General features: G+C 41.8%; 2 protein-coding genes across 4 annotated transcripts in view; one reads left to right on the top strand and one right to left on the bottom strand.

Annotated features, from left to right (window-relative positions):
- Positions 1-4444, bottom strand: part of DCAF6 (DDB1 and CUL4 associated factor 6) — a 51761-nt gene extending 47317 nt beyond the window's left edge. The window contains exon 1 of one of the 3 annotated variants that reach the window (XM_035114416.2): positions 4212-4444. In XM_035114416.2, the coding sequence (XP_034970307.1) occupies positions 4212-4305 (94 nt within the window). In that variant the 5' untranslated portion in view covers positions 4306-4444. The remainder of the gene's footprint in view (positions 1-4211) is intronic. The other 2 variants (XM_035114415.2, XM_035114417.2) reach the window with 2 other exon arrangements.
- Positions 4445-4953: 509 nt separating this feature from the next.
- MPC2 (mitochondrial pyruvate carrier 2) lies at positions 4954-13693 on the top strand. Its single transcript, XM_035114419.2, has 5 exons — positions 4954-5343; positions 8860-8900; positions 11268-11352; positions 11719-11830; positions 13459-13693. Exons 1-5 carry the CDS (start codon positions 5238-5240, stop codon positions 13496-13498), a joined length of 384 nt encoding a protein of 127 aa, XP_034970310.1. The 5' UTR covers positions 4954-5237; the 3' UTR covers positions 13499-13693.
- The last annotated feature ends 1059 nt before the right edge of the window (positions 13694-14752 follow it).

Raw genomic sequence — 14752 nt, 5'->3', positions numbered from 1 at the left:
TGCACTGCTTTTCACCACATCTCAGAGACTTACAAATAAAAAAAATGTACAACGCACAAAACTTAAAACATACCGTAAATTAAAACATCAGTATATAGAGCATTAGAACCATGAAGCAAAGGCCTGAAATGAAACTGTTTCAAGCTGTTGTCTGAAACTTAATAGGGACAGTGCCTGTCTGATTTCTAGTGGAAGGGAATTCCAGAGTTGAGTCAACGACACTGATGTTGCTTTAGGACTGTTGCTGCCTTTTTCCACACCTGCTTAATTTGTCTGTAAACTGGTATGACAAAACTTTCTTCTTGTAATTTTATATGCTGCCCTTCAATATAAATATGCTCATACAACAAAGCCAGTACAAAATATTTAAATATTTAAAACACCAAAAAGGTTGTAAACAACTCAATGGTAAAACACTAAAAGCAGCAACAATAAAAATCATAGGCAAAGAGTTGAAACCAAAAGAAAAGTAACTGAAAGTCCAGAAAATGTATTGTGGCAGCAAAAAAAGGTATCAAAGAAGGCACCAGGCAAATCTTGCTGAGAAGAGAATTCCAAAGGCAGGACATCACAAGTGAAACAGCCTACTCTCCCCACTTGTCACCCCCTCACCTCAGAAGATGGGAACACAGAGAGGTGCACATCCCACAATGATCTAGATGCATGGGCCTACTAGCTGTGCAGCAGGCATACCTCCAAATGCCCTTGTCCAAAGCTGTGTAACCAATAATCAATAAAGATATATAAGAAATAGTGAGATATGGTCCAACTGGCTGGTCCCTATCAGAAATCGGCAGCTGTATTTTGAACTAGCTCATTACTTAACAGTATTCAAATGCAGTCCTAGAAAAAACACATTGCTGCAGTCTAATCTGGATTATACCAGAATATTGATAACTTTCTACTGCACTTCTACCTACAATAAGCCTCAGCTGGTAGAAAGCACTTTGAGCCACATGGGCATCAGTGACAAAGTTGGATCCTAGAGTACTCTCAAGCTGCTTTAATATGTCACTGCTCCTTCCTCCCACAGAGATTGAGTTTAGAAAGCTGCTTCATACTTTCTCATTACTCAGCAAAAGTGTGGCAAATTAAAAAAAACTATGAATACCCATACTACTACAAATGGAGGTTTGTTAGAAGATAAGTACAACAAGAATAAAATAGGTAATTTCAGACTAGAGAATTGGTTGCTGATTTAACTCAGGCTAGAGATTCAAATCCCCGTGATGGGGTGAGCTCCTGTTGTTCGGTCCCTGCTCCTGCCAACCTAGCAGTTTGAATGCACCCCAAAAAGTGCAAGTAGATAAATAGGTACTGCTCCGGTGGGAAGGTATGCGGTGCTTCGGTGCGCTGCTCTGGTTCGCCAGAAGCAGCTTAGTCATGCTGGCCACATGACCCAGAAGCTGTCTGCAGACAAACGCCAGCTCCCTTGGTCAGTAAAGCGAGATGAGCGCCACAACCCCAGAGTCGTCCGCGACTGGGCTTAACAGTCAGGGGTCCCTTTACCTTTAGAAGTGGCTATTTTAATTCAAAATCAGTTACTTTGAACACAATATAAATAGCCAAACATTACCTACAATTATTATTTTATATCGCAAACACATACCTACAATTAGAAACAATATATTTGACAAAGGCTGCGACAAACATATTTTTCAAAACTGTGTTTATTTCAGTTCATTTATCCAATAGCAAATTTTGTTTCCTTCATCTACATGGTTGGGGACACCATAGGTGAATGAGTCCACTCGCCACTTTAAGAACAAAATAGAGGACAATAAAGCTTATAGATTTAGCTACTTTCTTTACAGATTCTCAAACACTTTAGTTGATTACTTCAGTAAAGAGTGGCCTATGAAACTTATATAATTCTACTTGTCTCTAGGATTTGATGTTCTCTGGGGGAAAGGTCAATTCCTTCAAAATGTTAACAAGTCAATATAAAGTACATTTTAACAGATTTCTCAGTCACAATGACTGAGGAATTCCAAAACTGTTACTGAATTAACTTGGTTAAATATGTGTTTCTCTTTAGGTATGTTTCAAGATATACAAGTATAGCATTTTAACATATTTTGACTCTAAACCTGCAACAAGATAACATTAAATGACTGTATAAGCAACCATGTAATGCAAATCAATAGAAAATGGTGCTCAGCTGTACGATTTATTACTATAATGAAAACCATGAAAGTGTAAATAAAAGATAACAAAGAATACATTGAAACTTTATGCCATACACATCTAAAAGTTATATTGGATCAAAATACACAAAGGAGTTATCTCATCTTAAGCACTCATTTCTAAATTAAACTAAACTTTCAAACAGTAAAACAAGGTAACATGCCATGACCCTCTCCAAAAGATCACTTAAAAAGAAAAAAGAAACATTATCATCACTCTCCTCCTGCCCTTGCTGTAATACAGAAAAGAAGAAGAAAGCAAAAACAGAGGTGTAAAAAATATTCAAGTGAGCTGTTTTTGGTGGTGGTGTACGCAGTAAAATCTATGAAGACCCCTTCCTCCAATTAAATAATAATTGGAATACATAGTCAATATTTCTGCAATAAAAAAATACTTCTTTAAGCATTAGCCTCCCCAATTCATTCCTACACTTAACACTTGGTTATCACTCACTTACACTTAGTTATAGCACATACAGTAAGTTTTCATCATAAGATAACTCTAGCCAATTAGATCTGCGATTCTATACCTAATGACAATGAGGTCAATCAGACCGTAGATAAAGAACAGAGTGGGGAAAGGTACTTGATAACTCCTTTAAACAATCTTAAATTTGACTATGAAGCCAATTCCCAGAGTAAGGGAGGTAATAAAACATGTGGGGAAAAGTTTGTGGCACAAGTCCAGATCTAGTTGTGCTCTGGTGCATAACACTGATGAATGCCTCACTTCCATCTATATCAAACACAAGTTACTTTAAAAAGTAGATGAAAATTTATATGATGACATATATTTGATAGTTTAAAAGCAAATGCACCAATCTACAAGGGATATTTGTTCTCATGTCTTTCATTGATCTGCTTCCTACTATATCAAACTTTCTATCTACTTTCTACTATATCAAAGCAGATCAGTGAAAGACGTGAGAACAAATATCCCTTGTATTGGTGCATTTGCTTTTAAACTATCAAATATGTCATCATATAAATTTTCATCTACTTTTTTAAAATAATATATTCAGCAGCATCTTAAAGAACAGACTGAAGACTTTCCAAATTGTATAAAAAAGTACCGCAAGATGTCCCTGAGTCCAAAGAATATTTATGTTTGTACTGTATATCAAAAATCGAATTAAAATAAGAAAAAATCTAATTTTTGTAACAATATTGTAACACTTTCAGAAAATGCAGTGAAATTAGTATTTTTCTAATAGAAAAAGTGTTAAATGTTGAACTAGCTATCACTGCCCATGACAAACTATACCCAGAATCCATGCATGATAGTTATTTATGTATGCAGATTTGTTAACGCAAGCAAAAACAGCCAAACTTTGTAGGGAGTTGGGGGGATCTATGGGAGGTATGGTTTTATGACACTTAAAAATGCCTTCAACAGTTAAATACATCCACAGCCTGTTTAGCTCATGGCAATGGCAGGCAGAGACACTAAGCCGTTCTGATTTTCCTTTGCGAATTCTTGCACGGGCCAGGGGTGCAAGTGTGTGTGTAAATTTATATATCAATAGAATAAGTACTAACTATCGAGTTCCTACTGAGCATCCAAAGATGAAAGGGAAGTTGCAGAAACGGAGTGAACGCCACTCCGAGCGTAGTGCAAACCGGGGGGGGGGGATTATACGTGAAGAGAGACAAGCACACTAGAAATACTTCTGAACGTTTCGTGCCGTCGCAGTTTGGTTTTGCTTTTCCAAAAAGGACCCGACGCTCATTCCCACCCCCTCACGAAACCGTCGTGGAAACTTGGTGTACATACAAGAGAAGGAAGAAGGACGGAATGGGGTCAGCTATTGAGCCGACCACCATAGCTGAAGGGCCGCCTCTTCTCCCCACCCCGCCCCGAGCGGTGACCCGAGGAGGGGGCTGGGGGTCAGCGAAGCTACCTCACCACAGCGCACAACCCCGCCCGGCCCGCCCTTCCCCTCAGCCGGAGCGCCGCGACCCACGACCACCTCAGTTTCCCCCCAGCGCCTCAGACCCCGCCCTCTCGCCCTTCTCCTTCCTCACCTAGGTATCGCCTCCGCAACAGGCCGGGCTCCTCCAGCCCCAAACTCCGCTGCCTCACATCCCACAGGAGGTGGGTACAGCAGCCCCGGGACATGGCACCGCGCGCTGACCAGGGGGATCCGACTCGCCGCCGCCGCCGCCGCCGCCGCCAGAGACATCAGTCGCTGCCACTTGCTGAGGCTGCCCCCTCCCCCGCCTTCACCATGGAGACCCGCGTGCGCGCTTTACGCGCGCGTAACCACCACCACTACCACACCGCCGCCGCTCAACAACAATATCACCCCTGTTGGGCGCCAGGAACGGCAGCCTAAGCTCCGCCCCTCGCTGCTACTCTGCTCCTCCCACATCCAGGGATCCGCTCGCAAAGGATATCGCGAGAATTCACCCGGCCCCTCGTCCTACCGCCGCTCACGGTCACAAAAATGGCCATGGAGACGTTCGTGTCGCTGTTTAGCGGTCATCCCTCAGTAGGTCTGGACACCGGGGGGAAGCCGCCTTATCGCCCGTTTGTGTCTTTTCTTACGCTTTCCGTACACTGGCTTCTCAAAGATATCTAAGCAGGGGAGTTAAAAGAGCAACAACCACCACCCTTAACGAGCCTTTTAAAAACAAAACCCATACTAGGTGAGGACAAAGGAACATTGAAGGCGGACATGTTTGTTTTGGGAGCCAGGTCCCCGTAATCATTGTTTGAGTCGTCATCAATCATCGTCCGCCGCTCATACCGTCATAAAAAGAGGACGCCAATTGACCGCAAGAATGTCATCAACGTCGGGTGGCAAAGCCGGTAATGGCATAGCTAGCCAATAACGCGAAAGCCAGCTATTTAAGCCCAACCTCTTGCTCCGTCCGCGAACAAATCAGAATCAGGAACAGCGGCTCGTCCCACCACCTGCTTCTGTTCGTGAGGAGAGGTTGTGGGGTTTTTTTTTGTTTTCCCCTCTCCTCTGCTCAGACGGTGTGAGGAGGAGGACGACAGGTCGAGCGGGGGCTTCATTGCATAAGCCGCTGTCAGCCGCACACAGAATGGCGGCCGCCGCCGCGGGGTTTCGAGCCTCTTACCACCGGTTCCTGGACCGAATCGAGGTCATGTTGCCGCCCCGGCTGCGTCCCTTGTACAACCACCCGGCAGGTATTTGAGGCAATGAGGAGATGGGCAGGGTCGTTTCCTTGCTCGCTAGCTGGGGATAACTCCTGAAATGGTGTATGTGAAAGTGTGTGCGTGTGTCTAGAGAGAGCACACTTACGGTATTTGTGAAAACAAATAATATATGCGTGGAAATAAAACAGAGCCTCCTCCCACCCTCCAGTGCCTCATTTCCCCGCTTATAAACGCGGAGAGGCCACCCTGGTAGTGAAAAATGTGCACTTGTGTTGTATCTGGTCATTCTGCTAGCTCCAGACCAGGGACTGGTGTTCATCTCCCCATGGGCGTTGGCCTTGAACCAATTGCCATCTCTCATACTGGCTTACCTCACAGGATTATGCAGAGTAGGAAAAGGCCAGGGTGGGGGCAGAATTCTTTGGCAAAAGAGTGGGGCAGAAATAAAATTTAAAAGCCCCAGGTCAGAGTTGGTTAGTACTTGGAGACATGGCAAAGTACTGTAGATAGTTTAGTCTCTGTCCTTGAGAACTCCTACAAGGTGGTAGCATTTCTTCCATGGTGATGGGGGGGGGGGTGGTTTTGTGGAAGTATGAGTTGCAATTTTTTTGCCTGCTTTGCGCAGCCTGAGACCAATCCTTCCATGCTGCTACTTCCTGCTGGTTAATTGTTATTGTCATTGTTAGCAAAGGCTGCATAGAAGTCAAAGTTCTGTTTGTCCTCTTTGACACAGATGCTTCTGGGAAAACAAACTCTGCCTTTCACTAGGGATAGTGAGAGAGATTTATTATGGTGACCAGAAGCAAAGAGAAATTGTCATGTAGGGGTAAGAGAAGCTGCACCTGCTGAAAGTCCTCTTTCTGTGCTATTTAAAATTCAAGATGCCTGTCCTTCATTGAAGCAGGTCAGAGGATTAAGTTGGGGCTTTCCTACATGGCATGGGTCAATCTTGCAACTGTTTGCTCCTTTAAAATATTATTTTCTTGTGAAGGGATGCTGCTTAGTCGGGATGCACCAGCTCCTCAAAAACTTGCATGTTCAGAAAGGATTCCCTGCAGTTCTGATGCCTAGGGCCCACTAAAATCCAGAGGTGGCCTTAATGCTTGCCTAACAGCAGAAATTATACATTAGGTCCTAGAAAGGTAGCCGACTACTCCCATGTACATTGAAAGAAAAGCAGTGAATTCTAGGAAGTAATCCCCCCATACCCCATCTCTCATTTATCATACTGTCAGGAGATTCTTCGGTTCATTCAAGGGGCTTTTGAAATAATAAGTTTTCAGTGGAAACTGCTATTAGGTTTTTCTTTCTCAAAACTTCCTAAAACATTGTGATTCTTGGTGGCTGTCAGTAACCATACAACAACATAACTGGATAACAAAATAGTCTAAAAATTAGGGAACTGGTAGACTTGATTACAAATTCCTGCTCTGTTGTTGACTTCCTCTAGACTGAATTTAACCATAATCACCCTTTGATTTACTTACTGGGGAAAGTACTGGTATTCTCTTATCGGTACTTATAATCCATTTTTAAACATGCAGCTCTTTATCTTTCCTTTTTTATCTGCAACTGGCTTCTTTGGCTTCACTATCTCTCCAGTGTGAAACCTTTAGAGGTCATTTGTAGATGTGCTTTATAAAAAGACAAAAATCAATTAACAAGATTATTTCTTCGTTTGCCACTCTTTAGTGCAAGCCAGTTTCTGGTGTTTGGATAGAGGAACCGCGTGTCATAAGATTTTCTGGTACAGTAGTTGCAAAAGCTGATCTTATCTATACTTCAGTAACGTGCATTACTTAATTGTGGGTGTAAATTCTCAGTGCAGAACATAACATGTTCCTGCATTATGCTACTTTATAGTCTCAGCTTTTATTGGGAGACTTTGATTCAGCAAAGTATTATGCCTGTTACACAAATGAAAAATACCAAGGAGCATGAAAAGTGATCCAACTGATATCAAAGGCCTGATGGCAGAAACATTTATTTCTTGTGAAAGAAGTTTGCAGAAGAAATAAACCACTGTCTGTCTGGAAAGTGTGAATACAAATACTGAATTATAGTAGTGCAAAACTTGTCATATTGTACTTTAAAATTGAAGTTGGGACTCTACTTCACATTTATGCAAATTTAAAATTAGTTTTGCATGTCATGACTTTGGTATAGTCCCTGACTTTAGATTGAGGACTATCTGATTCAGCATTTGCTCTAGATTCTGTAGGTAGCAAATTACAGTGCTGCTCTAACTTACTCAATAGTGCTGAGGATTACTGACATGTCTGTGAAACATACCTTATGAGTAGTTCATATATTAAGGCTCTGAAGTAAGGTCAAGCAATGAAAGAAATACACTAAATCATTGTCAGCTGTTGCAGATGTCTTTCCTCACAATGTAATCTTCACTTTCTGGAAAAGGGGATTAATGGAATAATAGTTTACTGTCCACATGTAGGAAAAAGGTTTATTCCAAAAAGCATTTCTTCAAGAGCTTCTGACAAATGTTGGCTCATTTTTAAAGGAAAGATTTGACTAAAGATGTGGCTTAGTTTCATACCTGTTGAACTGAGTGTCCAAGTTTGAACTGCTGTTGGCATTCAGGCATATTTTCCAAATCTGCGTCATGTCCATTCTGCAGGTCAGTTTGATGGCCTAATTTGATAAGTGACATTTTACCTAGAATACAAGCTGCAGTAGCTGAGGAAAATCGCATCACATCTGGTTTGTGAAACACCCTAATTATCTATACTTGTTTCAGTACTTTTTCTGTCTTTCATAATAGTTTGTCAGTGTTACTAAAGGACATGAAAAGTTCTGAAAAGTAGCCATCTCTGCTTTTCGTGACTGTTGCTATGCAATAGAAAGTTGGTGTTGGCAGCAGTACCACATGACTTGGTGCTTTCCATTTGTTCTTTGTGTAGGTCCTCTGAATAGAAAGCTCTTTAGAATTCCTCAAATGTATCAAGAATAAGTGGGCTGCTGTCTTGCAAGAAATACACAGATTGCAACAAATTTAAGTATATTTAGGAATAATTTTTTTTAAAAAAAACCAACCTGAATAAAGTAGCATCTTCATTTACCTACATACCGGTGACTTCGCAATGTTTCTCCGAGTTGCTCTAGAACAATTCTAGAACAACTTCTATAGAGCATTCCTGACTATCAATTTGTTATGTTTAGTATATAGAATGAGCTCCAGAAAAGCTGTTGTATCATAATGGTTGTGGATTAAAAGTACATAAAACCCACTGCTGCTTTTCTCCTTTTCCAATTAGCATAGGGGTGAGTGTCATCTGCATTTTCTCCCACCACTTTGGTAAAACTGTCATTTGTGTCATGACTCCCATTTCCTGTTTTCAGATATTTGATTGCACCTCAGCAGAAGAGCTTTTATCAATTCTCCCCTGTGCTGTAGTGTAAAACATAACCATTCTGATGGTGCATGTGCATCAAGGCTACTTGCTGTTTTAATAATTCACACAATTCAGTGGTTTTGTGAAAATTGTCACACAGCAGAATCACGTAGCTAATGAAATATTTCTCTTTCAGGTCCTAAAACAGTGTTTTTCTGGGCCCCTATTATGAAATGGGTAAGTTGTGAAGAGGTTTGTACTATTGACATTTTTTTGTTGTGACTGGCCACTGCTAGTAATTATCACTATTGTACTGCATTTCATTTGCTTCTGACCTGTTTTATACTTCTCCCCCACCCATGTAGCTCAAGATAACACTTCATACATTTGAAAAGAGTGCACTGTAGTCTACAAAAGCCTATGTCATAATAAATTGGTCAGTATTTAAGGTGCCACAAGACTCCCCCCCCCCCCATAAATTAAATTGTGGTGCATGTGTTTTAACTGAACCTGACTAAAAATAATTATATTATGTTGTTTGTATATATAGACAGACAACTCTTTCTTCTTGCCTGAATTCTGCTGGTCCATGAGAAGCATTTGGATATGTTGGAAGAAAGATGTAGAAATAAGTCCCACCTTAATTATGTTGAAATGCCATCTGACAGTTTAGCAGAAATTTCTACTAAACTAGGTACTAACACTGCATGCCTTCTCTCTGAACTAGCATAGTGCTATTTTGTTGCACCTACACCTACAACCATGGCATTGGTGACTTTATATAGCCACTAGTTGGCAGCCACTAATATCAGTAGGACATACATTTAATATAAATACAGCAAGACTGCTTATTGGAATTGGGAAACACAACTTTCCAGTTCTTAAATATTATATTTGGTTTTGATGCACAGAGCCCTTAAAATACCTAGGCCTTGATATTTCAATGGCCATTTGCTTCCACATCAACTTTCCTGTGTTGCTCTTTCTCCTGCTCAGTGTCCTAACATTTTGAGGCGTGGTGAGTGAGGATGAGGTGCAGGGTCTTTTCAGCTGAAGCCCCTTTATTCTGCAACACCCTCTCCTTTTTAATTCCCAAGTATTTTCTGATGCTTTAAGTGACAAGACATCTGTATTGTCTTGTCTAGCAAGTCCCAAAGCTTTTAGAAAATATTTCCTGCCCAATATGTTAATTAACTCAAACAACTCTTAGCTGGGTGTCAAGTTCCTCTGGGACCAGCCTTGTATAATTGCCATCTTTTTCCTGTAGAGACGAATCTCTTTGCACTTTTTCAGTTAAAACAGGCAAAGCTGCTTTGTTTCATCTGTACAAGTATGGAATGTCTGGGACAATGGGCAACGCTTCTTCATCAATTATAAAGTTTTTGTAGCCTAGTAATACGGAGTGCCTGGCGTGCTATGGTCCATGGGGTCACAAAGAGTCAGACACGACTAAACAACAACAATACCACTCAGCAGTGGCAATCATATTTTGACCTGTGTAGCACAGGAAAAAGGCAAAACCTTATCCCTGAAGTAGCACATTGGAGGCTTTCTGAAAGCAGCAAGAACTCTTGCTCTTTCAGTTGCAGTAGTACAAGCCACTATTTGCACCTCACCTACCTAATCCACTCAGCAGGATTAAGAATCACAAGATTCAGCTGGCTGTCCAAACCAGCTAAAATTTATTATTTGTCTCCACCAACTTTTCCTCCCATGTAACATGCCCCCTAAACATGGGAGTTACTCTTAAATTGTGAAGTGCATGAACTATAGGAACGGTTGTTGTTGGAATCTGTCTGTCTCAAGAGACACTGGAGTGCGCCTCTGAGGGTGAAGTTAAACCGCTGTGTTAGCAGCACCCAGCTGACTTCCCTAGAGCATAAGCCTGGGCAGTGTGTATGGAGGTCCTGGGCTGCCCAGGCAACGACCTCCCTCTTGGCTTTGCTGATGTTGTCCAAAGGAAAGCAGAGCAATATGTTTGGTACCAGCTTGGCTGTAGGAATTGCCGGAAGGAGGTATACAAGGTGCCATCCAACCAACCCATCTTAGGGACACCACTCTGAATTTGTGTAGGGTTTACTGCTTAACATTTTCTTCTCACAAAGATATCCCACAAAGCAGCAGAGGTATGGGATCAGAGTTTTCCTTCTCCTAGATGGGCTACCTTCCCAGACTGACAAGCCCCATCTGCCCTCTCACTTCCCGCTTTAGTACATGCAAAATCCACCTTCTTGACCGTTGGACCCACTATTGGTCTCATTCGTTCAATCTATCGGAGCCTGTCTTTGCATGCAGGGGAAGTTTCTAACACACTGAGGGTTTGAGACTCATTGGCTACCTTCACCTGGTTTAGCCAGCCATTTGAAGCCATTCCAAGGGTGTAGCTACTGTTGCATGCTGACAGCTTCTAGGAGCCACAAGTGAGAGTTGAGTGCAGGGTGGGGACCAAAGATGAACAAACTACCCAGAATGAGCACAATGTCTTCCTCACCAGAGGTGCTACCCCTCCCCTAACACCCCATAACTCCCAGTGACTAGGTTCTAATTAATGAAGACACGCTGCTATAATACTGCACTAAAGCTGGCTGCTACTTCCTTTTATAGGGCTTGGTATGCGCTGGAATGGCTGATATGACCAGACCAGCAGATAAACTCAGCACATCACAATCTGCTGTGCTAACGGCCACAGGTATGTTTATTCTCACTTCGCTGTTAACTATCTTTTAATTAAATGTTAAAAAATCATCAGCTGATAATAGAAGTTGTGGAGGAAAGAACCAGTTACTGCTTCCATGTAACACATTATGGATTGGGATGCCAGTTCTTAGTGCTGCCATCTTCCATTCTATAAGTATTGAGGGGGGGGGGATAATCAGGTTGGCTCATAAATAACTGAGAACACTCAACTTGAATGGCATAAGCATGAAGTTTTCTATCATGTTTAGATGAAACTTTTCTCCGAATCTGAACATCTGATACTAACAATCATTGTTGACCTTTGGTACTTAATAAATCTATTTGATATTAAACCTTTGCTTTCTTTATGATCCAACAGGTCTTATCTGGTCGAGATATTCTCTAGTTATTATTCCTAAAAACTGGGGTCTCTTTACAGTTAACTTCTTTGTTGGCTGTGCTGGAGGCTCTCAGCTATACCGTATATGGAGGTAGGTATGGCAAGGAGGTCAGAAGACTTTAAGTTGTAGCCTGTTCTAGGATCTGTTCTTCAGACTGGCTGAGCCGCTTTCTTCACTTTAGGGCTTCTCAACCTTTTTCCTGGCATGACTCATTTGCTTTAACAGTACATGAAACATCCAATGTTCTGTCATGGGGAGTGGTGACGGAGAAACTTCATTTGCTGCCATGCTACTCAAGGCATGGCAACCAAGAGGGTTGTTCCCACACCTTTCCTTGTGAGACTTCTCAGTCCCCAGTCTAAACCATTATATTTATCAACATTCAAGCTTTATTTGGCTTGTGCAGCGGAAATCTCCCCGCCTATCCCTGCCAGGCTCTTAAATCCTTCTGCACTATTCTTCTTCCACCTGCATCCTGCTCCATTTCAGCATCTGCAGTAACTATCCTATATGAATTTGGGAGCTGGCAACCCTCTCCTCCTTTTCGGAATTGTGGCATATCCCACACCACCAGATCCTTATTCGTGACTGCTTCGGTAAGATATAACATGATAGCCCTCTGACTCCCCTCCTAAGCCTCTACAGTTTGAGAAACTGTTTTGAAGTCATGCAAATGTTGTTTTAGCCTTCCTGCCAAAACATAGTTGTAGAGTGGATGTAGCAACTTCTTAAGCATTATACCTCACTGATCCAAACCACCAGTGGTTATACTTAATATCCTGGTAAAATAGATCACAATTGGGTATAGCAGTCCATTTGCATCAGGTATTGTGCTAGTCAATATTCTGCCTCGAGTATAGGAACTGCAACAGTTGTAAAGGCAGAAGCCATCCTATAGCTACTTTATCAAACAGTGTTAGGTATAAAGAATAAGCATCATTTGTAGCTAGTTTAAATATGGCCTAATCTAAAGCTTCCTAGTAGCATTTTAGAATAAAGCTACCTAAGTTTATTTTCCATTCTTAAGGGTTTAGCATTCTAGAAAGGCTAGTTTGTGTACACAGCAAAAACATTTGGTGAGGATGGGCAACAATGCTTACTTGGCCTCCTGGCACCAGCATCACTGAAGATTACTGGGAGGGGAAAAGGGTATAGCGATGGGGAGGTTGGAATAGTGTGAATGCCAATTGCCTTCCTTATGCTCTCTACCTTTCCCACAAACCACAGGGTAGCCAATGCAGGGTGGCCAGGTAAGTGCCCCTGGCTGCTCCTGGCACACAGTGATTGTTCCTCCAGCTTCTAGGTGACACTAAGATAGTTAAGCAGGAGCATTTTTTTGCATCTATATCTTAAAAGGTGTCTTACAAATATCTGTGAAGTTGTAAAAGAGGCAGAGTTTCAAAAGCAGATATCCTACCTTGTAACAGTAAGTGCTCCATCACTTTGTCTGATTGTAAACAGAGCAAACCCTTCCTTGAAATACACCCCCCTCCCCCCAAAAAGTCAAGAGTGATCAGAAAACATTCCCGAGGAGGGAAAAGCTGCTTCTGTCACACACACACCCCCAGTCAATAGTGGTACTGTTTATGATATCTTAACCTTGGCAAAGAGCGACTCCTCCTTGGGAGCACATGCACCGACATAGTGTCTGGGAAAGCTAAAATATGTAACCTAAACCTTGAATTGTAACCATAATTGGCTATTTTTTTTCCTGACAGGTATAACCAAGACCTAAAAGCCAAAGAACTGGAGAAGTAGAAATTCAAGCTCAGCTCCTCAGATCTCATCTGCAAAGCAACTTCCCAAGGGACCTAGATTTAATCTTGTTCATTTTGCCCTGTGTGAATTTTTACTAAAGTTGGTAGAGCATGTTTTTTTCTACAAGTTTAGAAAGCAGTCTCTTTACATGGAAATAAAACCTTCTACTAGACAATAAAACCTTAAGCTACATAACTTCAGTAGGTTTCTCATGATCTTAAGGGCTGTGAACAGTGGTTCTGGTTGCAGAATACCCCTTGTTCCAAAGCTGCTTTTGAGGATAAGGGAACCAGCCCTCTCGGTAGCATTTGATGCAGTGTATGGAATTGCAGCTGTTGGGGGTGGGTTTGGTGATAATTGGGCACACACATATCTTTTTGGCAAGAGGAACTACCTTGTGCATGAAGGTGCTACTGGACCAACTTGATTTACATTTTTCATGCCACAGTTAAGTCATGACTAAGATGTTGAGGATGGAAAAATACTTAAATTCATAATATGCTTTGTGTGATCCCTCCACCTGAAATACAGAAGGTAAACATTTTAGATTAAAATCAGTATCTTCAGATGGCAGAACTGTTGGAGCAGTGGCCAGTTTTCTGAAGTATAATCAGTGCTGAGCAATACTAAGTTCTGTACTGCGGGGGTGGGGGTGGGACCTAACCATTATTAAATGCCCACTGCTGGGTCACAGTAATCTAAGGTATGTCACAGCAGCACCACACCTACCTACACATCAGATAAAAAGTTGTGGATCCCAAACCAGTTTGGACTCGCTGTGGGTTGCAGTCCTAAAAAGGTTGAAGACAACTTGTGGTACAGTGGTACCTCGGTTTATGAACACAATTGGTTCCAGAAGTCTGTTCATAAACTGAAGCGTTCATAAACTGAAGCGAACTTTCCCATTGAAAGTAATGGAAAGTGGATTAATCTGTTCCAGACAGTTTGTGGAGTACTTAAACTGAAGCGTTCATAAACTGAAGCGAACTTTCCCATTGAAAGTAAAGGAAAGTGGATTAATCCGTTCCAGACAGTTTGTGGAGTACTTAAACTGAAGCGTTCATAAACTGAAGCGAACTTTCCCATTGAAAGTAAAGGAAAGTGGATTAATCCGTTCCAGATGGGTCCGCGGAGTACTTAAACTGAAGCGTTCATAAACTGAAGCATGGGTGTAATTGGTTCCGGAAGTCTGTTCATAAACTGAAGCGTTCATAAACTGAAGCGAACTTTCCCATTGAAAGTAATGGAAAATGA

This window comes from Zootoca vivipara, chromosome 4 (genome assembly GCF_963506605.1).
Source record: "Zootoca vivipara chromosome 4, rZooViv1.1, whole genome shotgun sequence".
In the NCBI taxonomy this organism is placed as follows: Eukaryota; Metazoa; Chordata; class Lepidosauria; order Squamata; family Lacertidae; genus Zootoca; species Zootoca vivipara.
This window is presented reverse-complemented; position numbering and strand designations above follow the sequence as displayed.

What these genes read in the sequence shown, in the direction of transcription:
- MPC2 (XM_035114419.2), top strand. Translation starts at nt 5,238, where the DNA reads ATGGCGGCCGCCGCCGCGGGGTTTCGAGCCTCTTACCACCGGTTCCTG. An exon ending in CTTGTACAACCACCCGGCAG is followed by an intron (nt 5,344 to 8,859) that starts GTATTTGAGGCA and finishes TTTCTCTTTCAG; the next exon opens with GTCCTAAAACAGTGTTTTTC. An exon ending in CAGCTATACCGTATATGGAG is followed by an intron (nt 11,831 to 13,458) that starts GTAGGTATGGCA and finishes TTTTCCTGACAG; the next exon opens with GTATAACCAAGACCTAAAAG.